Source organism: Tachypleus tridentatus, chromosome 7 (genome assembly GCF_004210375.1).
Source record: "Tachypleus tridentatus isolate NWPU-2018 chromosome 7, ASM421037v1, whole genome shotgun sequence".
NCBI lineage: Eukaryota > Metazoa > Arthropoda > Merostomata > Xiphosura > Limulidae > Tachypleus > Tachypleus tridentatus.
The window spans coordinates 39,635,932-39,661,916 of record NC_134831.1 but is presented as its reverse complement, the minus strand read 5'-3'; the positions used below and the strand labels follow the sequence as shown (position 1 = coordinate 39,661,916).

Here is a 25,985-nt window from a genome sequence, read left to right as displayed (position 1 = left end):
GGCAAATAACATATGGAACCAAAAATTAACTTATATTTTGTTAGCTATTATGTCTAGAAGTTACAACAAAACGAGTACGAGTTATCTTAAGTTCTTTTTATTACTGGTAAAAACTAAACACAATGTGATGTTATCTCTAAAACCTTACTCAAACACCTGAATAGGAGTTCAGTCTTTAAACTAATCAATGTTTGTAAGTCGCTCAACATTTTAATGTGGTCTCACATAATTTTCATGAGTATGTAAAACACTTACTCTGTGTTACAAAAGTACAAAAGCCATGGTCATGTGACTCAGTTTACAATTCCAAAAAGAAGAACATGCTAGCTACCTACTTTCTGATTTTCAAACCCTTCATCCTTATTTAAGACAAAGTTGTTTCTACTGCGTTTCATTATTTCGATGGATTTTCTAATATTTCTAGCAGTCATATTATTTGGATGAGCCAAAATAAACACTTTGTTCACACTGGTGTAAACATTACTTCTGAAGCCTATATAACATTACTTAAGGGCAATTAGAACCTGGGTATAAAAACAACTTTTTGAGATTTAATTAAAAGTTCATTTTTATGTAAAATAAAGCACCATCTCATGATGCTTGTGGTACACTGGGTTACTTTTCAAAGTTAAGCTTCAAAAATAACCAGCTTATGAAATGCATTTGTCTCCAGGTTTAAACCCAATAGAAAACCTTTGGAGTGTCATGAAATGTATGATTCATGCTGGTGGAAGAAAATTTATATCAAAATAATGTTCTCTGGAACGTTATAATATCATCTGCAAAAGATTTGAAAGCAGAAGACATTCAAAAACTGGTCAACTCTGTTGATGACAGGGCCATCAAAGTCATGGCAAAAAATGGTGGTTATATCAATAAATAAATTAATTATATTCTTCTGATTCTTACATACTAAGTGGTTTCTAGGTTTGTTTGGTTATTAAAAATTAAATGCACCAGTTTTATTTATTATTACCTGCAACAACTGCTAATTTTGTGCTGTATTTTTTTTTTAATTTTGTGCAAAGCTACTTGAGGGCTATCTGCACTATGTCATCCCTAATTTAGCAGTGTAAGACTAGAGGGAAGGCAGCTAGTCATCACAACCCACCGCCATCTCTTGGGCTACTCTTTTACCAATGAATAGTTGGATTGACCATCACATTATAATGCTCCCACGATTAAAAGGGCAAGCATGTTTGGTGCAACGGGGATTCGAACCCTCGACCTTCAGATTATGAGTCAAATGCCTTAACCTACCTGACCATGCTGGACCTTTGTGCTATAAACTTGTCTGTCAGGAACTTGACATGACATTCTAGGAACCTCTTATAACGTTTTTACTTGTTAATGGATTTTACTAATAATTGCACAGCTTGTGTATGATAATTAATCTATAAATTGTACAGCTTGTGTATGATAATATGATAAATAATCTATAAATTTCATCCAAATGAAACACATTTTTGAGATATTCTTAAAAAAAAGCATTCTAATTTTGCATGCACTGTAAAGGTGAAATAAACTTAATGTAGAAAAATATTATGTATACAAAATTCAGTGTGAATATTGTCATGTATGAAACTAGAAGAAACTTAGAATTCAGAATAAGTGAATATAAGAGAAATGTTACAAACAAAAGTGAAATCTGCATCGACTGAACCTGTAGTTTACACTGGATATGTCATTCAGTGGGAACAAAGTATTTATTTTGGCTCAACTGCTAAAAATATTAGAGAAACCATTGAAATAATGAAACATAGCAGAAACAACTTTATCTTAACTAAGGATGAAAAGTTAGGAAATCAGAAAGTAGGTAGGTGGCATGTTCTTTTTTGAATTGTAAATGTAAGTCACGTGACCATGGCTTTTGTACTTTCATAACACAGTAACTGTTTTTAACACTCATCAAAATTACATGAAATCATGTGTAAACACGTTGAGTGATTAATATAACTGCTGATCAGTTTAAATAAAGATTTTAATGGTGTATTATAAAACACTGTTTGTTGCTGGATTTCAACATTTTAATAGTAAGGATTTCAATTTTCATTAACTTAAACATTAATTGAAAACCTGAACCTGTGCTTTTACAAAGATAAACACAGGTGATAGAAAAAATGAGCATTTTTGGTCAAGAATAAAACTCACCTTGTGCTGCTCCCGACCTGTCCACTGAGCTGCTCTCAGATGTCAAAGTTTCCATTAACCAAGGCATCAGATCCTCAAAACTGGCTTCTCCGATGCCCTTTACCATTGCTCCTAATGCCCGAGCAGAAACGCTTCTTACCTTTTAAAGAAATAACCAATCAGGTAACCTGAAAATCACTAAGATAAAAAACATTCAGTACATCTATGATAAATGGAAGATTCTAGAGATGAATAGGAGGAATCTCCAATAGCCCTGGCACTTGAACTTGATTAGAGTAAAATTTTCTATAAGACTCCTTTTCCTTTTTATTAACTACACTTTTGTGAAGTAACAATATCAAGCATGAAGCAAGGGTGTACCCGATTCAATTTTACTATGTATCAGGATCGCAACCAAGCTTACTCTCAAATTAATCTATGAGACCTTGGGTGTAGTCAAATACGTCAATCAAAAGGGTTTGACTTCCCGAGTTCAAAAATGTAATTAAATCTCAAAATGGTCAAGAGATGGTTGAGCTAAAAGTTTGGACTAGTAAAAAAAACAACAACAAAAAACTCAGAGCTGTTGCCTCTATACCATGGCTAAAAAAAATCAAAACATCTACTATAAAGGGAAGATCCTAGAGTATAAAAAAAAATCAAATACTGGTGAAAAGGGGTTTTCAGACTTTGTTATAGTAAACTACATTTCCCCATAGTTTATGTTTTAACAGATTGCAAAGGAAAAACCCTATGTCATAGGTCTAATAGATCATGATTGCTAAGGGATGCAGCCTGGCCAGATAAAGAAAGGTTGTGAGGTCTTTCTCTTTTTATTTGGATATTTTTCTAACAATGTTGTTAAAGACAAAGCTACACATTGCCACACAATGTGTTTTGCTCAATGTGGGTATCAAAACCAGATTTTTAGTATTATAAGCTCTCAGATTTACAGCCGAGTCATCAGGGGGGCAAATGGTTTTGACAAAATTTTATCATTATGATCCTCATTACAAACCCAAGTGATGAAATGAAAACTTGTATAATTTATTTTACATAGTGGAAATTGTAATTCTAACACTCCATATAAACATCTCCCATTTTAGAGAAGCACACAAATAAAATACCATCAAACAAGAATACACAAAACTATGTAATTTTGGAAAGAATTGAACTTACTTCATTAAGCTTTATGTTTGTATGAAAAATTATGACAAATACTATTTCTTTTAATTTACCACAGTTCACTGAAAGTATAAGACTATATAATAACTAAATCAGAACTTACCTCAGGTACAGGATCAAGTAGAGATTGTTTCAATCCAGGAATAATTGTTGGCAGATAGGGAGACAAATCCTACAAAGAAAAACCTTCCAAGTCAAAATGTATGAACATTCATTGTCTAACCCACTTTGGATAAAAACACTTAAAACCTAAATTTAAGTTAAAATTCTGTTAAAGGCAAAATGTAGATCAATGTTGTTCATGTAAAAATAAGCATTCCAGTGTTTAAATAAAATATTTTAACAGATACAGGAATGAGGAGGACAAAGGTTGAAACATTTTATTAAACTGATTCTGAAGCCTTACAATTCTATTGCAAAGGCCTCAGTTCAAAGATTTCATGTGTAAATCCATAATCCAGCTAAAGCATGAAGATGACTGTTATGCCTGTTTTAACAGTTTAATTACACAGAGGGCTATAGATAGTGTTTCTGGTGACTTGACCAATATTTCTCAAAATGAAATAGTATGAAAACCCATTTGATATTGCTGCTTGAGGTATGTGATGATTGAACCAATCTGTTATGGAAACAGCTTGTGTACATATTTGTATTGCTTTTCCAGACAGAGAATAAAGCCTTTTTGATTATGTTGCTTACTGGTTCTTCAGACACCTTAAAAGCTTTTTTTGCTATCTTGGTGTTTATTGATTCTGACCCAATACAAAATGCTGCACATATTTAACACAGCTGGAATACAACTTGATGGAGGTTTTTTCTGAATGGTTCTAGTGCCCAAAGTTAATCAATATTTTAATGTTTTCAATACCTCTGAGTACAATGGATTTCCCAATCTTGAAAACTCATCCCACATCATAAAAAAATCTTTATGACTTGAGTGTTTGAATATTTTGAGTTGGAAAGGAAAGTTACACAACCTCCCCAAGTGAGCAACATCAAACTAACTATGAAATACTAAAAAAAATGTCAAAATGTAGTTCTAATACAATCTATTTCATGACAACTCTGTATCAGTTGTGTTTGTATGTGACATGCTAATTTGCATATTCAAAATTATTTTAAGAAAACATATACAACCTTCTGTTTTTCAGAGAACTTACTTAAAATACAGCAATAAACAAACCTTTTGATCAGTAAGAGAATACATATTGCCAATGATCTGAGCTGCCATCTTTCTAGTTTCTGTGGACCTGTCTTGAAAAGCTCGCTGTACAACAGGCATGATTAATGCCAAAGATGGAGCATCTATAAAGTGCACAAACTTTGTATCTAAAAGAATTGCTAGACAAGTGCTTGTTTTCTTTGATGGATCTTGGAGAGCATCAAGCAGTACAGGAACAATTGCTGTAACAATATACAAACAGAAAGATTAAAAGATAAATCAATCACAAAATACTTGAAACAAATTACCCTTGAAATGCTTTCTCTCTCTCTCTCCCTTAAAAATATAAAACTCTCCTTTTCTAACCTAGCATCCAGTGAATCAAATATTCCTCTTCATAACTTTCTTCAGCATATAAAGTAACTAACAGACAAAACAGGTATAGGTATACCTTTTTGTCACTATATAAGATATAATACATCAGACAGATGTTTCCACTCACTGAAAACAATCAAATATATGCTTTCATTATCTACAACTTAATTAACTTAAAACAACACTTCTTTTCAATATGTATGACATAATAACCATACAAGAAAGATGTTTCTCATTTAACTAGCACCGTTTGAGTCTCAAAAAACCCAAAAAAACAGGAAGTGCTGTAATGCAGCATATCATTTCAACAACAAAAAATTAGCTAAAAATAATGTATCTCTATCAATATTTTTAGTTAATGAAAATTAAAAAGAAAACAGTTGAAATGAAAAATTAAAATACAGAGTAAAATGAAAAAGACACTAAAACAAAAAAGGGGTTAAACTAATGACAATGTAGAGATATGAGTTATATTTGAAAAACATTTTCTAATATCTTTATATCTACCATTAAAAACAACAAAACTAATCAGCAGCTCATATTGTGCTGAAGGTGTGCTACAAGGACAAAAAACAATTCAATTGGGCTGTAACAGAGAAGTATATCGATTGAAGATTTGCCACTTGCATCACCAATAGTTTGTATTAGTTCATTTAAAATAACAGATTTTTTTTAACTGATCCTTTAACATGAGGTGTTTATTGAACCTAAAGGCAAACGTAAAGTGAATCACATCTATAGGAAACTTTTCACATACATACAGTAAATCGACAAAAATACCTAAAGTTTCATTACTTCTCATGCCACTCAGGTGTTCTGGCTACCATTTGACAGCAACATGGTGTGTTCTGCTATGACAAGTACTACAAGACCCACCAAGTTAGGGAGATGTTAATATTTTCCTACACTGAAAATGTATTTCTGTTAGATACTTACATCTCCTAATATAATAGTTTTTTCTTTCAGTGTTGCACTTTATATATGCAGACTTCTTCTGTAGTATGCAAATAAAAATGTGACAACATTCCACCAATAGGAAAGTGAGATATTCTCCTGTTGCAGCTAGCTTTCTTTTCATTGGCAGGGCCCAATCTTTATTGTGAGAGTAGACTGAAAAGAAACACCAGAATTGGGAACAAAGAGTGGGAAGTGTGAGCAAAAGTAGCTATCTATCAGAATATATTTTCAGTGTAGGAAAATATTAGCTTCTGATACAACACGATATCTTACCTCATATAATAACTAAATTCCCACACTGAGGTGATGGAGGAACCTGTGCAAAATTTACCAAGGTGAGCACCACTCAGAAAGCATCCAAAGAATCCCAATGGAGTGCTACTTTTCATGTTAGAGAAAAACACTCATGGAAGACTGCACCACATCTGAACCTGGTATACTTGTCACCCATTGTCAAAGTATGTGTTGCTAAATTGGGTGGAAAAGAAGGAGCACATTCTTGCTTTGAGAAATGTCGGACTGGTAACCCAATCTCTCAGGAACCAACCTGTGGGAAATTGTAGGATTGGGGTTTCCCAGCTGAATATTATATCCAATCATTCCATTTGTGGTAGAATGAGGGCTTCTCTGACACTACATGTGTGGAATTATGTTGGCTATTTCAGCTCCATTCCAAAACAAGATCACATGGAAATTGACTTCTAGGAGATAGTAGTATTGAGGGTTCTCAGCCAGAAGTGTGAACTGCATTACGGTGGATCATCTTCAGTCCATGATCCTAGTTACAGGAAGATCCTACAACAAAAGGACACCACCATCATACTTTTAATTAAATGTATTTGAGCATATTCAGGAGGAAACCTTCATAGTCTACCAACTCAGCAGTCAGGAACTGATAAGTGGTTAAGAACTTCTATACTCCACTTGTGGAAAGGGAGAGTGCAGTGGAGAACCCATAGGAATGTTATACTTGAGACTGTGCAAAGGGGGACCATGAAACCCTATTTGAAAGCCTGGGATTGGCATATTTATTGTTCAATATACTATGGAGTAAATATACAAGCAGTCCTGAGGAACATCTCATCTAAACAGTGGGCATTATATTATTGTTATGTTGTTGTTGTTATGGTTATACTAGCTGGTCAAGTTCCTTTTCAAACGAGACCACCTGGGAATCAACCTGCAGGAGATGGTAGAATGGGAATTCCCCAGCTGATAGGTATATACCTGGACAGGCACCACTTGCCACTGAGATGGATTCAAACAGAAGAGAAGTATTACCCTGTAAGGAAAAGAAACTTACCAACAGTTGAATTGTTGTGTGTAGTACGACTACAGGCAGGATGATATGTCTGAATGATGAGGAAGAAACAGCCACGTAATGTAGGTAATGGAAGTTAAAGATATTGGATGCAGTCTTCGTGCCAGCCTGGAGTATTTCTTCTGAGGGATAACACAGATGAGCAGTCAAAAAAAGGTAAGATGTTGAATCTAATAAGATTACACTAAGAAAAAATATAGTGGAATCCAGGAGGTAAGAATGAACACGTCAGCCTGATAAGTTGGCAAATCCAGTCTTTGAGGGTGGTGAGTGAAATATCTCTGAGAGGAAGAGTTCCAATGAATAAATAAAAGGAACCATAAAAGAAAGTCATTCAGGCAACATAATATCAAAGAGCACACACAGGGCATAGAAGTATATTTGGATCAGAATGAGAATACAAATGAGAAATGCAAATTAAGGGAAATCAGCACAAAAAGTGATGTTGCTATCAGAAGACGTCAACATCTTGGACAGAGAACTTTGATCCAGATACAGGAGAACATGGGTAAAAGTGATAAAGAACACAATACATTGATGGCAAAAACGTCTGAACTCCTATGACCATGAGCAAAAAGGAGCAGGAAATAGGTTTTGAGTGATAAATGTTATAGGAAACAGGTAGTTATGGATTCAAATGGAGTTTGGGTAAGTGCATGAAGAACAACATTAAAATTCCAATCTGGAAGGAGTGTAGGATGAAAGTGTAACAGATCTGTGGAGAAAGCAAAAAAAGGGAAGCAGCAAAAGAGGAAGCAAAGTAATCATGGCGTGGAGACCAGTCCCCCAAAAAAAACACTCCATTTTCTCTGATATACCGTGAGAAGAACAATGTATGGAATAGGACAGGATGGAAGCTACACATGCAACTGGCCAGACCACTTTGCAAAGCACTGGACAAAAGCACAACATGAAGTGGGAATGTGGCAATCGTAGGATGAAACAATGGCAACTGAGATTGATGGAGATGGGATTGGGAAAGAGGAAGTGATAATGAGGGCACTGAGTGAAGTAGACTGGATTTGGTATTCATATGGGTGACAATTGCTTCCAGATTTGGAGTGCCCTACTGATTGAATCATCATTAAAAAATTTGGAAATTCAGGTACAAATCTGTGGAAAGAATCTTGTTATAATGAGATAACTGATCCACAATGAGGTTCAATACACCTGTAATATTACACATTACTAAGTGTGTGATATGATTGGACCCAGAACAGGAGTTCTAATGTTCAGAAACATATAGAACATGAACAAGTGCCATCTTGTCAACTGATGGATGAATCAGCAATCAAATTATCAGAACAAATCATGATCAATTTGCCTTGTACCACAGAAAGGTATTGATCCAATGCCTAATGGAAGGCAAGAAGCTCTGAGATGCTGATGTGAGTTCCCATCTCAAGTGAAGACCATTGACAGGAGACGTGGAAATAGAAGAGGAATGCCATGGTTTTGTCTCTGCTGAGCCACCATGAAAAACTGACCCGCAGCAAGGGAGGAAGATGGATAATGGAGTATAGGGAATTTCAAGGAAGGACCTTAATATTTGAAGATAGAAGGAAAACAAGGTATTCACATGAATGTGTTGAGCATAGAGGGAAAGGAGAGTAGTCATATGAAAATGGAGATAGAGATAAAAGAAAACAGACCTGTGACATCATATCTAGGAAGGCTGAGGGCTGCTTCAGAGTGTTTACAGCAGAAACTCTGGACTGTATGGTATAGGAAGGAGGAGGGTAAAAGTTACATAAATGTTTTTCATCCTGTCCACACTCCACAGAAAAAGAAATGTCCTGTCTGAGGTATGGAGAATCTGCTAGTTGAATAAGGATTCAAGTTCCCTTCTGACTAAGGGTGAGACTTCTTCAGCTGAAAGTGTGGAACCTGATGCTGAAACACAACCACTGTTGAAGAATTATTCACTACTAAGGTAATTGTGACTTGAAATTCTGAATTAATATTACACTGTGGGAAATCTTCAGAGTTACTTTATGTCATTTGTTGAAATGAACTGAAAATAAATTGTTCCAATATCTGAAGTTAAGACTTGACTCAACAGTAAAAGAGGGAGCCAGCTTCAACAGGAATGTGTGTCACTGTCTTATTGGTGGAGGGTTATTGCATGTTTACTTACATGCTACAACTCAGCTGAACTTCATTGAAATATGGAGTCGTGGGAGTTTTAAGGCTACTGATGAGTAAAAAATTTGTGCAGAGAGAAGAAAACACTGAATGAGAAAAGTTATTATGTGAGAGAAGGTAAGATATATTATCAGAAGTTTTCCTTTCTTACAGAAGATCTGATAAACCAAACGTGTTTTCCCTCACAACATGAGATCTAAGAAACTGGAGATGTTTCTCTTCATCACACAAGATTTAATCTACCCCATACATACAAACATACAACTTATTTATTTGTATATACTTCAGATAAATTGTCCATGTGTGAAAGATGCATAGTGTATTAGTGCTTAGCTCCAGGTTAAGTAGCAGAAGTAAATTAGAATACTCCCTGGGACATTATGCCAGTTCATTGAAGGTTAATCCCCAGCTATTAAGTGAAATCCATTTTAAGGTTGTAGATGGAAAAATCAATGGGGTAAAGTATCTTGTCCATGGACGCAATAATTAATTATAAGCAAGTCTTGAACCAACAAAACCAAAATACTAACCATTACACCACATTGTATCAAAACAAAATACTTTTAATCTTTTTTTCTATTTTCAATTATATCAGCTAATGGATAACCATAAATTAATGATTACACTTTTAGAAATATTAAAACTGAATGGACTATAAACAAATATATTATTGCAAATGTACATGAGCAGCAGAATACATGAAACAAAATTCAAAGCCACTGTTTTGTCTAATATCACAGAACAATTCTTTTAAATATAGAAGTTGATTTCTTTAGATCTTCTGTAACTCATTAACACCCAGGGCAGTATGACTAAGACAGTTAATGTAGAAAGTGTCAAGATATACTTAGCATAGCCAGTTATTATACAGTCCAAACATACAATATTGAAAAAATGCTTTAAAAAGCAAAATAAAAACTTGGAGTTAAAATATCTCAAATAAAACACTTTTCCATATTATATGAATTTTAGTTTTATTCAGTTTAAAATTTACAATTCAGTTATCTGTTCAATAAAATGCACATAGAACACTAAGTGCTCGTACCTTGTTATAACACATATAACCATTAATTTACCTTGAATTTCTGGGTTTCGGATAACTGATCCTATCTGTTGCAATGCTTGGGCACCAGCTTTTTGTACTTTTAGGTGAGAATCTGACAGCACCTCAATTAGCTTTGGTACAATATTGGGCAGACATGAAGAAAGCTGTTTGGGAGCACAGAAAGCCATAGCTCCAAGTAACTCAACTGATCCTAAAATGCAATAAAGAACAATGGACTTGTTAGTAAACAGTGCTTCTCTCATGTCCAAGTCTCATCAGGTTAAGGCAGACAACAATGATGGATGAACCATTTAAAGTTACAATAACATTTCATTCTACATACCAGCTTTTGTTCTCCAGGAATCTTCAGCTAAGGCAGCTAACAGTGATGGAAGAACCAACTTTACTCCATGGGCACTCAATTTACTCATAACAGCTTTTGCTGTTTCGTCCGTTGCCTGGAAAGTTTTAAGCAGAGCATTTATAAGACTTTTCTAATCTATATATCTTTGCTGTCAGAGTATTAAATGTTAACACATCCCACTGAAGAAACAAAATATTTATTTAGCAAGATGTCTTATTCATAATTATATAGACTAATTTATAAACCTGATAACAATATGACTAGCACATATGAAACACAAAAACATTACTGAAAAGAACTTTGTCTTCATAATTAAGTAATATACACAGTGACTTAGTGTATATTACCAAATTAAAAAAATATTAAAACAATGCTATCCATTTTCATACACCTTGTAACAATAATTAATAAATATGAGTTCACAAGTTATACCACAAAAATGCTTCCCATTTTATCTAACAGCAACATGTACTTTTGTCTAGATAAATAACAGTTGACGAGTTGTACTACACTAAAACAATGTTGTCCATCTTTATATAACAGTAGCATACACAATTAAATTTCAACAAATGACAGTTGAAAGTAATGTAACAACGTTTTCAGGCTATTTCATAATAGTAAGAAATGATAGATTTTTTGTCAAAATTCAGACAGGAAATAGGCAAAAATAAACTATCTATTTTTATATTCCAACAAGAATATTTTTAAGTATCATTAGATGAAAAATATTTTGTTTTTATGTGGTATTCATAGCCTCAGACTGTCATTTTTATTAACATTTTCAAGACTGAAACCACAGCTTTTATGTATCAAATCCCTTTTGTATATTGTCCATCTTTATAATTTTCAGTCTATAATAAAATATCATTTTAACACATCCTAAACGCTATTAGGGCTGAAATATCACTTTGTTGAATAATATGTTAAGATGATTTTAGTCTAGTAATGCCTGTGAAACATTTTATATTGTTAACATGACTAACATATAACTTAGCACAGGTTCAACATACTAAATAATAGCAAGAAAATCAATATAGCAAACACACTGTCATCCATATAGTCAAGCATGTATTAAAGATTTTGATGGTTCCATACACTTGGTTTATGTTGAAAGTTCACTTTTTCAACAAATGACAATAATTGCAGCATTAGGACAAAGTTTCTTGTATGTATTTTTTTTTAAATGTATTTGATAAACACCAAAAATCCAGATGAAGACATTTAAATTCACCTCCGTCTTTTGGTCCTGATCAAAACTGAAACTATAGATTATAGTTTCTTTATTTCCAATCAGAAAAATATATTAGACACATATATTACCTCTCTAACATACTGATTTCCATCTCCAAAGCAAAGCAACAAGTGGGGAAGAACATGAACTATGTAAGGTTCAAACAGTCGACCAAGCATGTTACACAGCATCTCAAAGGCAAACAATGCACCTGTTACAAAAAACAAATTTACACTGAAAGTAACAGGACATATACAAGCAATAACAATATACAATAAAAATGCTTCTGTCACAAAATAAACAAAAATATCACATCAAAATGTTAAAAGCACTAAGTTATAAGAGAAAAAGTGACAATAAACATAAATGAAATTATCCATTACAAAAAAAAAACAATAACAAGTAACCTAGTTAAACCTATAGAAAATTTACAGCTTCATAAACCTTCCCCAAGAAAAACAGTAGCATAATGTGCTGTTCTACTGAATTATACTCAAGATTCTCAAAACTGCTCTAACTAGACTTTTCAAGGTTTAAAGTAGCAGTGAAATAAATTTAAAACTAAGCAACATTATCATTAATTGGTTGATGTTACTACTACTGTCAACAACAAAAACTTTACACTACAAGTATAACAACTTTATTCTGCCAGGAGAAAACCTCAGAACTCCACAAATAATCTGAAAATAGATCACTTATCTGTAAAAATAATAAATATTTACAAAAGATGTGTCGCAATATTTTTATTTTGAAAAATAAACTTATCTTAAAACTATTTCAGGACCTTGATGCATGATGTAAATCAATTAGAACACTTCCACTTACAAGATAGAGCTCATATTTATTAACTATAATTAATTTTCTCAGTTCAGGTCACAATCTTTTACAGAGTTACTATCAAAATTTAGTTAATTTAAAAATTCATATTTTGGTATTATACAAGTTTTAGTTTTATCAAGAACTATTAAAAAAAAAATCACCCTAGTATTAAAATAGTGAGATTTGACATCTTATGTCTTCTCCTTCTTGACTTAACATACGTACACCATACCAAACTCATCACGGAAGAGTTCAGAGGATTATTTTGCAGACAAGATACAAAAGTAGTATTTACATTGCATTTGATATGAGAAGTTTAGAGGTTACTCAAATGACAATGAAGAAAAGCTTTTTTAACATTAACCTGAAAAATACTTTACACCCAAAGCATTCAACACTCTGATTCCATATATTCAAGGCCAAAGTTTTAGTAAAAATACTTAATTAACTTCTCTGAAACAAGTTCAGTATAAAATACATGAATTCGTATACACATTTACACATGTTAACTATTTATATCATAACTTTTGCTGCAGTACGTGTATTTTCAGACAATTTGGTAGATTTTTAGTCAGGATTTCATGTCTTTTGCACATGAAGATTAAGATTTTTTAATGATGTATTTCTACTACAGATCTGTTTGGGAAAGCGTCAAGTTTATGTTGTTACTAGTTCGAGTGCAAAGTGATTTTCACGTTATGATTAAAAACTATTCATTGTACCAAAAATTTCAGATATTATTTGCATAATTTCTAAAACCTCCCACATACATTCCAAATATTTCTTTACAATAAAACTTTATATTTTCTGTATCCTCACTGCACAGGGTTTATTAATTTGACTGACCAGGTAACTAACATAAAACAAAAATTAGAAAATAAATATAAATGATGCTCTTTTCGTTCTAAAATGACATATTACAACTCAAATGTTCATATGTTTAGTGTACATAGTTTAAATCTTGTAATGTTACACATTTATTACTTTTATCATATTCACCTTTCAGCTGTGTCTGGCTAACATTACAGAAGTTATATTGATGCAGAGCACCAAACTTATTGACATAAATTCATTAAAGTTATTCAATAAAATTTTGATTGCAAGTCAAAAAGCCCAATATGACATGGCCTTTGACCTGTAACAAAAGGGTTAAAAATCATACTTTTTTGGGAATGAAGAAGTTGTATTATTTACTGAAAGCATATCAGATTTCATGAAAGTATACAAAACATTTTAAAAGTTATATTATGGGACCTCTGATGGTTACTTAGTAGTTGCAAAGTCAGCTACACTGTCAAATCCCTGTATGGAAAGAGTTAAAAAACCAAAAACCAGTAAAATTCAATCTATTATACCACAGTGAGCCTTAACAATTGTTTAAATTACCATTTATAGCTTTTAAGAAAAGCCCCTTGGCTTTATTCTCTTATAAACAACATGCTTACCTTCTCTATGCCTATAGTTCTTCTTGTCCTGTATAGCATTGGTCAGCGTGGTCATTATATCCAGCTGTTTAAGTGATAAAATACCAAGTCCTTTAACCAGGCCAGCAAGACCATAAGCAGCACCCTTTCTTTCTCCATAGTTCTCTGATTCTAGCAGGAGGTGCACCAGCTTATGGACCAGTTGTGGAGCATCTTCTTTAATGGCCGGAACTAGTGGTGGTAAACAGTCAGCTACTGCCTTTTGAACCTTTATAAAACATACAGTAGAAACTAGTTCAATAACCACTTTAAAAGTCATGTAGCAGCCTGCACTGCTGTATGAATCTAAAGCAAACAACATACATTAAGAACAAGCTCAACTGTCACCTTGCACTCTATCTAGAACTCTACTGCTTTTGAATCTATATAAACTAGTTCAATAGCCACTTTCATAACCCATACTGTAACCTGTACTACTTTTCAATGCATACAAGCTAGTTCAATAACCCCTTTATAACCCATATTGTAGCCTGTACTGCATAATACTCCTGTCATGATGTAATATCTCTGAATTTCTTCAATGGGTTTTACAGTTTTCATTTCAGTATCTACATTTGAACAGAACACAAGTATAATTACAGTGCAAACAAAACAACTGGTATAAATCCTAAAAATAGTCATTACATACATCAACAAAAATTAAGAACTGAACTTTAGTGACATGTCTTTTTCAAAAGTGCAAAAACAACTAAAAATTATAAATTTTTTGTGTTATTTTTCTTAAACATCAATCAAACAGCACCCTTAAATATCACAAGCACTTTTAGGCTTAATATATGTTTACCTGCTGTGATGGGGTTGAAAGAGTCTCTATCAATTTGGCTACAATTGGTTTCACCTTTGGATCAAATTTGTCTAAGTGACGAGCCAAGGTTCCCATTAGGATGACAACACTTTGTCGAACTGCATCATAGCTTGAAGAGTCAGGTGCTTGATCAAGAAACTCTTCAAACACTGGTAGCAAGGTGGTGACCATATCCTACAATAAGTTATTATCTATAATAAATAACTTGATGCCTTTCAAGCAGAAGTATATCTCAAGTAAAATTTCTCTTTCAACAAGCATAAACATGACACAGTAACAGCACATTGTCTTGACAAACAATGCCCCTTCAAAACACAACTCTATGAAATATTTATCATAGTTTTCTGAATGTAACACTTTTTTCACAGGAATTTTATCTAGAAGTTAAGGTATATAAAGTATATAATAAAAAATCTAAATGATTTATTTCTTTATCAGGCAGTCAGATCACCTTTTGCAGCATGTACTGTGAAAGTCAATGCAAATGTACTAGAAAGTAGAAACAATCCATTTTAATGGTGTTTTATTAATTCACTTTGTTTCTCTGGCATAAATAAAAATTTTCTCATTTTCATCTGTTTTCAGCATCTTTAAACATGACTTTTGAAATAAAATTATCAAAAAACTACATCTTGTAACGTTTACATTTTATTTATATGTATAATTACAAAATACAAAGCCAGTTGTGTTTGATATTCAAAACTACAAATCATTTTCAATGAAACCTTCAATTTCTGAGTCCAAATCTCCATCCTCGAATAGTTGAGATAGTCGTCTACTAGCTGTAAATGGTCTTTTGAGAATGTTTATTTACTGTCCACAAATGCAAAATATCAAGCATTAAGGCAAAGTCACTTTTAGTAATTTTTTATGGACACTCTTAACATTATGACAATGTTCATCTGTCAGTCGTGGCTGCAAACATAGCAATCACAACAATGAATGAGCAAACAGGAATTATATAACACTCAAACATTTTTTTCATCAAAGGGTGACTTTGGATGCAATATTATTTATAGTGTTAAGGCAAGTTTGACTCTTTGCTTATGAAAATTAGAGTGTGTATTATATTCACCAAATTATGGTGTACAAATAATATAAATATTTCACCTTTCCATGACTGTCTACAATAGCTACAGCAGCATCCAACATATTTTTGCGAACTAACTCATGGCGGTCACCTAATCCATTTCCTACAAAAAACATCATTAACTGAGACACCATTTCCTTCTCCAGTTGAGGAGCCAAACAACACAGCGTCATAGCAATGCCACTTCGAGGCTCCCAGGTGTCTGGAAGAGCTTCTGAAATTAATCGACCAAAATTGTCCATGACTGGAGGAGGAACCTATGCAGGAAATCACATTATTTGTGATTAAAAATAAATACACACTTCTGAAAAGTGTAACAATATATGATACATAGTAATAGTCAGAGACTGGTGCTTCACTGAAAATAAAGCAAAAGATGCAAGATATCAACGTAATTTAAGAACGTTCAATCTAAATAAATAGCTACAACCATCAAAACTATATCTAGGTGAGTATAAGATTTCAAAGAATATGGTTACTATGGTAACAAGTACTGTAACTTTAATGCTTTAGTTAATACAACTACTATGTTAATGAGTGTAATGTTTTATAGGTTAATGTTACTATTGTAACACCATTTTAAAATTCAAGATTAAAAAAAAATCTGTGTATGACCTGCTATAATTACTAAAAGCCTGGGTGTCATATTTTGGCATTTTAAGCATTTATTCACTGGTAAAACTAAAACAGATAAATATACAGCTCGTGTACTTTAAATAAATTACTTTGAGACACTGTTCTCAAGAACTGCTCATTGTAAACAAAATCATAAAAACTAAACATTGTTAAATATAACATCAATCTTAAGGTACATGAAAACTAAACATTGTTAAATGTGACACTAAAGTCAAATATAAAAACTGAACAAAGTTAAATATGACACCAAACTCAAAGTAAATATCTGTAAATAGGCACAGTTATCTCACTATTAGAACTATTGTTTCAACTTGTACAAGTTACAGTACAATACCAATATCAATTCTAAACTTTCTATTTATATGTATATAATCTCACTGTTAAAACTACAGTTTAGGACTTTTTCAGGTTCAACCATGCACACCTGAGAGACATCATGACACTGATATTTGGAAGTATCCATAAAATGGGTTTTGCTAGAGTTTATTACAGTCCCAATCAAGTATGTTCTGACACTTGCTGTTCACATAATGAGCTGTTTCTCACAGATAACTGTGTGACCCTGTTGACTGCTCCAGTTTTAGTATTTTAATTTTAATTGGTCTAGACAAGTGGCCTTGTACACACAGTAATAATATATTTTTGAACTATATTATTGTATTATATAGACATTAGTTATTTGCAACTCAATATTTTAAAGCTTAAATTATAAAACTAGTTATTAATTATTAGCAAATACAGTCTGTTTTGAATTTCACACAAAGCTACATTAGGGCTATCTGAACCAGCAGTCCCTAATTTAGAAATGAAAAACTAGAGGGAAGACAGCTAGTCATCAATATCTGTTGCCAACTCTTGGGCTAATCTTTTACCAATGAGTGCAAATAAGTGTCACATTATAAAGGCCCCACAGCTGAAAAGGGAGCATATTTGGTAGGACAGGGATTTGAGCCTGACACCCTCAGACTGCCAGTCGAGTTCCCTAGCCACATGACCATGTCGGGCCAGCTAATTCAGAACAGCAAACATAGCTTTAACAAATATGATTGTAATCTGAACTGTAACTGTGATCTAGTTAGAGTACTTGCATGACAAAAGACTCCAAGAGTGTTACAATTATCATAGATTGTCATAGTTCAGTTCTGGTTTTACATTCAATTGTTTCAGATTAGCTTGATAAATTCTATTTTGTTGTTAACATTTCACAAATGGAATCTCTTTGAATAAAAATGAATTTTCTTCTTTAAATGACACCTTGGTAAGACATTGTTACAAAAATATGGTGCAAGCTTTGAGCTATATACAGTAAGATGATCATAAAAAGGAAGTTAATGCATACAGTTAGGAAGAGATAGACAAAAATATATATGGCAATATATAAAAGAAGTACACTGTCAGTAACCATTTGAATTGACAAAGCGACAAAATTGGCGATCACTCTAAATAAACCATAAAAGATCTGATAGACTTGTGTATCAGTTAATCTTGATTATTTCAGTAATCTATAATTTTCTCAAGTTAATAATAATACAATAATAATAAAATGTACATTGTGGTAAATGAAATAATAATTTTATGAAAGTAAGAATTTTTTTTATGTATACACTTTATCTTGTTTTTCTATTCATTACTCAAAAGTTATAATAATACTGTTGTTCCTCAATACATGCACTTTTATATCATAAATCACCTACATTTTACTATAATATCACCTGTGACCCAAAGGGTGATCAGAAAATAATACAAAAGTTAAACTTCAACAATGTGCTCACAGATAAGTTTTCTTGGTACAGGTTCAGCAGTTCCTGAACAATGACATCCAGTTGCTCAGGATATTCTCGCATAAGATGAGCCAATGCTGAAGCAGCACTTTCCCTAACTACACTCTCTGGATGGGAAACGTCATTCAATAACTTTGAGCAGAGCATAGGATCTATATGTAGTTTGGCTTCTTCCCAGAGTCTGAATAAATACAAAATAACTTTGATAAAGAATCCTTTCATAATGCGTGAGAGAGAGAAAAAAAAAAGTAAACTCGATAATAAAAGTATCAAACAGTGTGATAAGTTCAGTTTGCTAAACTAACAATACCTGAACTGTGAAAGAAAAAGAGGTTTGACTAAAAGAACTTTCCAGAAGGCGTACAAGGTTATATCCTAATACCCATACCAACAGTCTTTAAAATAAAATTTTACTTCAAATGGGTTTCTCAACATCACAGTGTACAAGGCTGTTTTTCTTAATAAAATTTTTAAGGTTTTAGTGAGCCAAGAAATCTCCATTCCTTGAATTATAATTGTTTGTTTTAAATTGAATTTTTTTGTATGTTAAGCAACATTTCAAAGTGGTACTGTATTTAAACTGCCCCTTAGTTACAATTTATTTGTAACTAGCTTACATACAAGTTCAAAAGATAAAGGTTATCTGGGGAAGTGTGATGTGGGGTCACTTCCCACTGCTCGTACAGTCCACAACACTAGTAAATTTTAAGACACTTATGTTGATCACTATCTTAGTAGTATCAATTAAATTACAAATAGCAAATGTATTACAGCTATTTCATGAGCCATAACAGGTGAGTTACACTGACGGCCAAGCTATTTTACAATAAACCGCAGAGGGAGTTACTTTACAAGCCCCAATGGTATTTGAGTTATTTTACAAGCCACAACAAGAATGGTTACTTTAAATGTCAAAAAAGGTATCAGAGTTACTTTTCTGCTAGCTCTTTAACACTGTCTTCAGGGTCAAACTTTGTGATCCACACTCGGCGTGTCACCTCCTGACCAAGTTCATAGTTTGTGTTGGTTGAGGGCAACACCATAACTAGCACTAACAGGCCCTGGAAAGAAGCCATATTAGTAAAAACATTCACAGACAAAAAATCATGGAATTCCTGTAATATTTCTGATAAAACAAATGAGAATCTTGGAAGCTGGATTAAACTTAAACTAATAAGTACTTAAAAGTTCATTTCAGTGTATTATCTTCAACAAAATATTAAAGAGTAGCTGTAAGAAAAACTATCATTCAAACCATTGGCCCAAAACTTATTTTAAGCAGTCCAATCAATGCTTGTGTTGTTCTACCAGAAGTAACAGACAAGAGCAGAAAGGGAGTTATTCTGGAATCTGGCCCTAATGTGAAAGAAGTCTGACAACCCTGATGTAGATTATATTCAAAGTACAGTTAGTGTTTTGTTTTTAAGTGATAAACTGATACAATGATGTATTAAAAGGAGAGAACAGATAATGAAATGAGACATATGGATCTAGACTTCAAAATGAGATGAACTAAACATCTCTACTTTAGTAAGTTGTGAAAGGACTCTTCAATGGTGAAGTCTGGAAGAATCAAATTTAAAAACCATTCATTTACTTAAATATTAAGAATCTTCAACTTACACTTAGAGCAGCCTCCCTGACTGCAGGCTCTGCTGAGGTTAACCCCATAAGCAAGGAATGAACCTCATCGAAGGAAGCTCCAGCACACCCTTCCAACCCACTTCCTGCAGCAGCTACATCGATCAATGTCTTGATTGAAAGTTGCTGAAAGATTCACAAATACAGATAAGCTACTTATTAAAACCCTGACGAATTCTTACTAAACTTTTACTTGACATGTCTTCTTTTGATGACACTTCAGTCTTAATAAAAAAGGCCTTCACACAAATACTTCAATTTTGTTAGAAGGCTTCCATATAGACTTCAGTCTTGATAAGAAAGCCTCTGCATAAAGACTCCAATCTTGAAGAGAAAGACTTCATACACAGACTTCAGTCTTGATAAAAAAATTTCCATAAAGAGACTTCAATCTTGACAAGAAGTCCTCCATATAGAGACTTCAGTTTTGACAAGACCTCAACACAGATCGAAACATCAAAAAATAACATATCAGATGGTCTCCTGTCTACAGAAGTTTCCAAAATTGCCCAAAACCTATACTAATAAACTTATCTTCAACACATACAAGTAAACTCATCCTTCATACATATAAGCTGATTCTTAACATATACAATCAAGTTAATCCTTAATACAACAAAGAAGCAAGTTAATCCTTAATATATGCAAAATAATCCTAAATACAAGTTAATCTTAAACATATACAATCAAGTACAACCTTAATACAACAAATAAGCAAGTTAAAGCTTAATATGTACAAGTAAGCTGATTCTAAGTATATACAAGCAAATTAATTGTTAATCCAACGTTCAAGCAAGTTATTTGTTAATACACACAAGTAAGTTAATCCTAAATACATTCATTTTAAGCCTTATGATAGCTACAATAGGATGGCCAAATTATTGCTCTATTAAAATAAAAAACAGGTATTTCATGTCAGTGAAAAGTGTAGTTCTTATTCATTTAAAAAACAATTTATCTTGACTGTGACAAAAATAATAGGAATTCCATTTCCTTCTATCACCTAATCAAACAAACGCAACAACAACAAAAAGCTGAAACAATAATTTATTTACAGATCTATTGATTATTTTATTTAAAATATTTTAAAAAATTATTTACAGTCACAATTATAAGTTTAATATTGGTAGGTAGTTACTTCAACAACTTTATAAAAATCTTAAATTTTATACTTTCAAATACCTGTACTTTCCCAGAAGTCTGTCCAATGACTTGAATTAATACATCTAACATTTCTCTTCGTGGAAGATACACAGGACTGTTCTGGAAAAACAACATTCATAAAACTGTAGGAAAAATATGGTTAGTTTTAAAAATTTTAATCCCATGTATATGTCAGTGAATTTTTTAACTTTGCAATCACTACAAAGTTTGGAAAGCTTCTAGACATGAAAACTCGATTTTTTTAAATAAAACATTTGTGAACTTATAAAGCTTTTAATAAGTTAGTCTGAGTAAAAGGTGATTTTAATGCTAAGAACAAAAATATTTTTCTTCATCTTACAGATCCAATATTGAACTAATTGAATGGTAAAAGTTTTTCTTACTAAACAATTTATATTTTCTAATTATCTCTGCTCTAAAACTAACTTTAGCAAATTTAATGTTGTACAGTGAAATGGAAGCTTGAAAATACAATAATAAGTAAAAAATACCCATTTTTTCTTGAACCACTGCAGACTGTAATAAACAATTGTAATTGTTTATTGTAACAGTCTCAGATTTCACGTTCTCTTTTAGTTTTACTGCTTTACTACTATACTTCGAAATGGCAACTAACGTACCACCCAGAAGGTCAGAAAAGAGATTAAAGACGAACAAAATACCAGGTGACATCACAATATATTATATGCATCCACTGAAGAAAGATTGTGAGAAAGGTTTGTATTTTTGTTTTCAGTAAGTTTTCTTATGTACCCTAAAAGTTTTTATTTTAGTTACTTTCTAAAAAAAGTCTAAACATGTTAATACCTTTATAAACTTACTGTAGCAACTAAGTAAATTTCCTAGTAACTTAGATATAGTCATGCAAATATCCACGAGTTTACTGTATTAGTTAGGTAAAAACTATTATGTACAGTATTAGATGTGCAAACCCTCTGGACAATTTTAGGACTTTGTAAACTATCTATATTATTAACAAATTATATATGTTTCCAGCATCTCACTTCAGTACAATGCTGAGATTAGATACCTACCAGATAACCATGCCCTTCATCTTCATCATCACTTTTAACCCTCAATTGAGCATACTCTGAAATAATCTCAAGCACCTGTATTTTTACTTCAGGGTCAGTAAATTGATCCAAGAGAGTCTTTCTCAATAACGGGAAACAGTAAGTAAAAGCAGGTGCTTCAAGTGTGTGATGCACACGTCTAAAAGCTGTGTGCTTGTCCCTGGGTCCACAAGCAACGGTGTGTAGGTACGTAACCACGCGGTTTACTGCATTTCTAAGATCTTCTTCTAACCATGCTGGGTCAAGTTGACATGCAGGGTTCAGGACTCGAAGAGTAACATAAGCTTGGGATATTTCTGGTAAAAAAGACGAAATCACATTTCTTCCATTTAATAAATCTGATTAGCTTCAAGCTAAAAAGAAGACCACAATTAAAAGATATAAATTTTTTTAGAATAATAGCTGACCACAAACATTTCTATCTGTGACTGGTGTCCTGTAGCTTTCTTAAAAAATGCAATGTAAACATTAACTAGGAGTGGTATTTTTCAAATGTCTTAGCATAGAATAGCCTGGTACTAACAAAAGGTATTTCTAACCCGGTTTTTTTCACCCCCGTTTTTTGTAAAATAGATATTTTTTTCTTTTAAATGTCTACTTTCAATTTCTGCAACACATTATGTTAAAAGAAAAAACACCCCCACACATCACTCAAAATGGTGCTGGAAACCATGATCCTAAACTGAAAATTAAAATCTTCCCATAACACCATCCTGGCAATGGAATTCATGGCAATTTGTAATCTCTCTGTGGTAATATTCTAATTTTTTTTTGTATATAAACTCAATGGAAAACATGGTTTGTAAAAAGATACAAATTTATCTGTAACTGGAAGATTGGTTTGAACTGTTCATAACAAATATATTTGTTTGGTTTTATTTTGTTCAATAATAGTCTGATATTTGTGGAGTTAGGTTCACACTTTTTTTTTCTTCTTAAGCTTTAAATTGATGTACAAGTTAATTGAGTAGTAGTGTTATTATTTTTTAAGATACTATGTTTTTTAGATAATCCAAATTTGAGCTCATTAATACATGCATACTGATGAAATAGCTGCATAACTAACTGAAAGTAAATTGTTTTGTTAGTTTCAGGTTCATCAGTATACATCAATGGGCTTTACGTACCTTAAATAAAAATTTCTCCTCTAGTGACAAAAAGAAATATTAAAACAGTTTGGCCATAATGTATAAGAATTAAAAAAAAAGCCCTTTCAACACACTACAAATCTATATCATAGCATGGTAATGATAAAAAATAAGCATATATTCCCTTTCAATATGCTACAAACATGGTGCTGATAACTATATAATATCTATCATCAGCCTGCACATCAATTCTCCTTAAACCCTTCATCCACGGGAACACTTTTAAGTTCTAAATGATACAGTACATCAGTAATTGTGACACTCAGCCTGCTCCTTTGCAATATGCTAATATGCCATTAACTTTCCTTATTTATTTCACATGGTCAACAAATTCTTTATCTGTTTGAAAGGATATTAAGATAAAATGTTTTACATTTCACAGCAGCACATCAGAAGAGACAAGTACTGTGACTAGCACAATTCAAGAGAACAGAAATAAGCAGAGCAATCATGCACTGAAAACGATACTGAAATGTTACTGTAATTTAATATCCTAAAGTCCAAAAACAAGAGAAACTAATTAAAAATTAAAATATTTGTTATTACACATTATCAAGACTACAGAGCTGTTATTTATCCCACAACATACTCTAATAATTTTGTTATACAAACTTGCCTTAAAAAAAATCTGTTACAAGTTAATATTATAAATTACCATATACCCAACTTGCTTCACCCACAAATTTGTTGTTTTATTTGACAAAATATAATTAACAGCTAATGCTTCTTCTTGGGAATTTTTTTTATCAGCATTTCCCTGGTTACTGTGTATTAAAAAGAAATAATTCAAATAAAATAGGCAATCATTAACAGTCACAAAAAATGTTTTGTTTTCTTCTTCAAAACTTACTTTTCATGGACACAGGCCTCTATTAAACAGTTGATTTCAGTTCAATGAGAGATACATTTTGTTATGTTAAGTATAGGCCTATTCTTTTCACATTTATAACTGTAGTTTAAAGACATAGACTTAATGTATAAACTAACTGTCAACCTAAACATACCTCTACAGTAAATCATAATGTTACTTAAACAACATATAACACTTACAACATATATTTCTTTGTATGACGAAAAACAAAAAAACATTTAAGAACAATTAGCACACACATACAGCTGTAATAATATTCTACAGCCCCAAGTTTCTTAGGTACAAGTTATTTTGGTATATAATAGGGCAATACTTAATACAGATGCATTACAAATGAGAACAAATTTAAAAGTTACCCAGAAATTCTCAGTTATTAGTCATTCTATTAAAAAGTAAAATCTTTAATTACTGATCAATCATTTGGAATTAAGCCCAAAGCTACACAACGGTCCATCTGTGCTCTACCCACCACGAGTATTAAAACGCAGTTTCAATGGTGTAAGTCCACAGACATACTGCGGTGCCATCGGGGGACAAATTCAATTATTTTTCATAAAAGTTTGATTCTTTGTGTTTGAGTGCAAAGCTACTCAATGGAGGTTATCTGTACTGTACCTACCATGGGTATTCAGCACTGCATTTTAGCATTATAAAGCCCTCAAACTAACAACCGTGTCCCTTCAGAAATCTTACTTTACTACAATTTATTTACTACTAAAACAATATCAGTACTCTTTTCTGAATGCATACAGCAAAAACATGACTTAGGTAACAAAACCAACCTCTGGTGCCTGGTTTACCCTTTGTAGCAGCATGGCTAAGAAGAAGATACATCTCAGTTGCTGAAGCAGCACATAAGTTTGATTGTAATAAAGGAATAATAACTGGGACGAGGCTTGTTAAGTGTATGGAAAATGCTCGAACATTTCCCTCAAGTCCTGCTATCAACAGACCAACTGCTTTCTGAAACTGATTGTCGAGCTATAAAACAATGGAAATAGACATCAACTATACTTTCTGTACCCACACATCAGGCTACAGAGGTAAAAGCAAGTAGTAATTACTTGCTCACATACTTGAAACAGTTATATAGAAAAACAAATAACAGCAAGAAACCATTAGATATTTAATTTCTGGATAATATCTTTCACATTTATCATATTTTATATGTCAGAATAATTGTGAAATTATTTTTACATTAACAGGTAGAGGAAACAAAAAAAGAAATTTAAGAAATTTACTTAATCAGTAAATTACATTTTTCTGTTTTATGAATTAACAGAAATGAAATTTGACATTTTTAGGATTAAAATTAATTTCAAAAAAGCACCTATCTCTGAAGTACTAAGACCCTTCCAAATAACCATGTGACTCAAAGTTATGAATGTTCTTGAGCATGCATAAACTTACCCATAATTTTGCACTCCCACCTTCAATGTGATTTTTTGCATAACAAGTTACACAAACTCTATTTGTACACCTCAACTTCAACTAAGCAATCTGAATTTACTTGTCATACAAAAGGGGGGGCATAAACAGAGAGAGTTAGTTGGTTGAT

At 32.5% G+C, this 25,985-nt stretch overlaps 1 protein-coding gene across 2 annotated transcripts in view; it reads right to left on the bottom strand.

Annotated features, from left to right (window-relative positions):
- The window catches only part of l(3)80Fj (lethal (3) 80Fj), a 102,059-nt gene that overhangs the window by 22,679 nt on the left and 53,395 nt on the right, over positions 1–25,985 (bottom strand). For both annotated transcript variants that reach the window (XM_076511221.1, XM_076511222.1), the window contains exons 23-37: positions 25,210–25,408; positions 22,370–22,704; positions 21,354–21,434; positions 20,154–20,297; positions 19,464–19,591; positions 18,522–18,711; positions 16,134–16,370; positions 15,003–15,197; positions 14,180–14,426; positions 12,005–12,126; positions 10,664–10,778; positions 10,352–10,531; positions 4,499–4,719; positions 3,419–3,487; positions 2,152–2,290 (exon numbers count right to left, since the gene is read on the bottom strand). In XM_076511221.1, the coding sequence (XP_076367336.1) occupies positions 2,152–2,290; positions 3,419–3,487; positions 4,499–4,719; positions 10,352–10,531; positions 10,664–10,778; positions 12,005–12,126; positions 14,180–14,426; positions 15,003–15,197; positions 16,134–16,370; positions 18,522–18,711; positions 19,464–19,591; positions 20,154–20,297; positions 21,354–21,434; positions 22,370–22,704; positions 25,210–25,408 (2,602 nt within the window). The remainder of the gene's footprint in view (positions 1–2,151; positions 2,291–3,418; positions 3,488–4,498; positions 4,720–10,351; positions 10,532–10,663; positions 10,779–12,004; positions 12,127–14,179; positions 14,427–15,002; positions 15,198–16,133; positions 16,371–18,521; positions 18,712–19,463; positions 19,592–20,153; positions 20,298–21,353; positions 21,435–22,369; positions 22,705–25,209; positions 25,409–25,985) is intronic.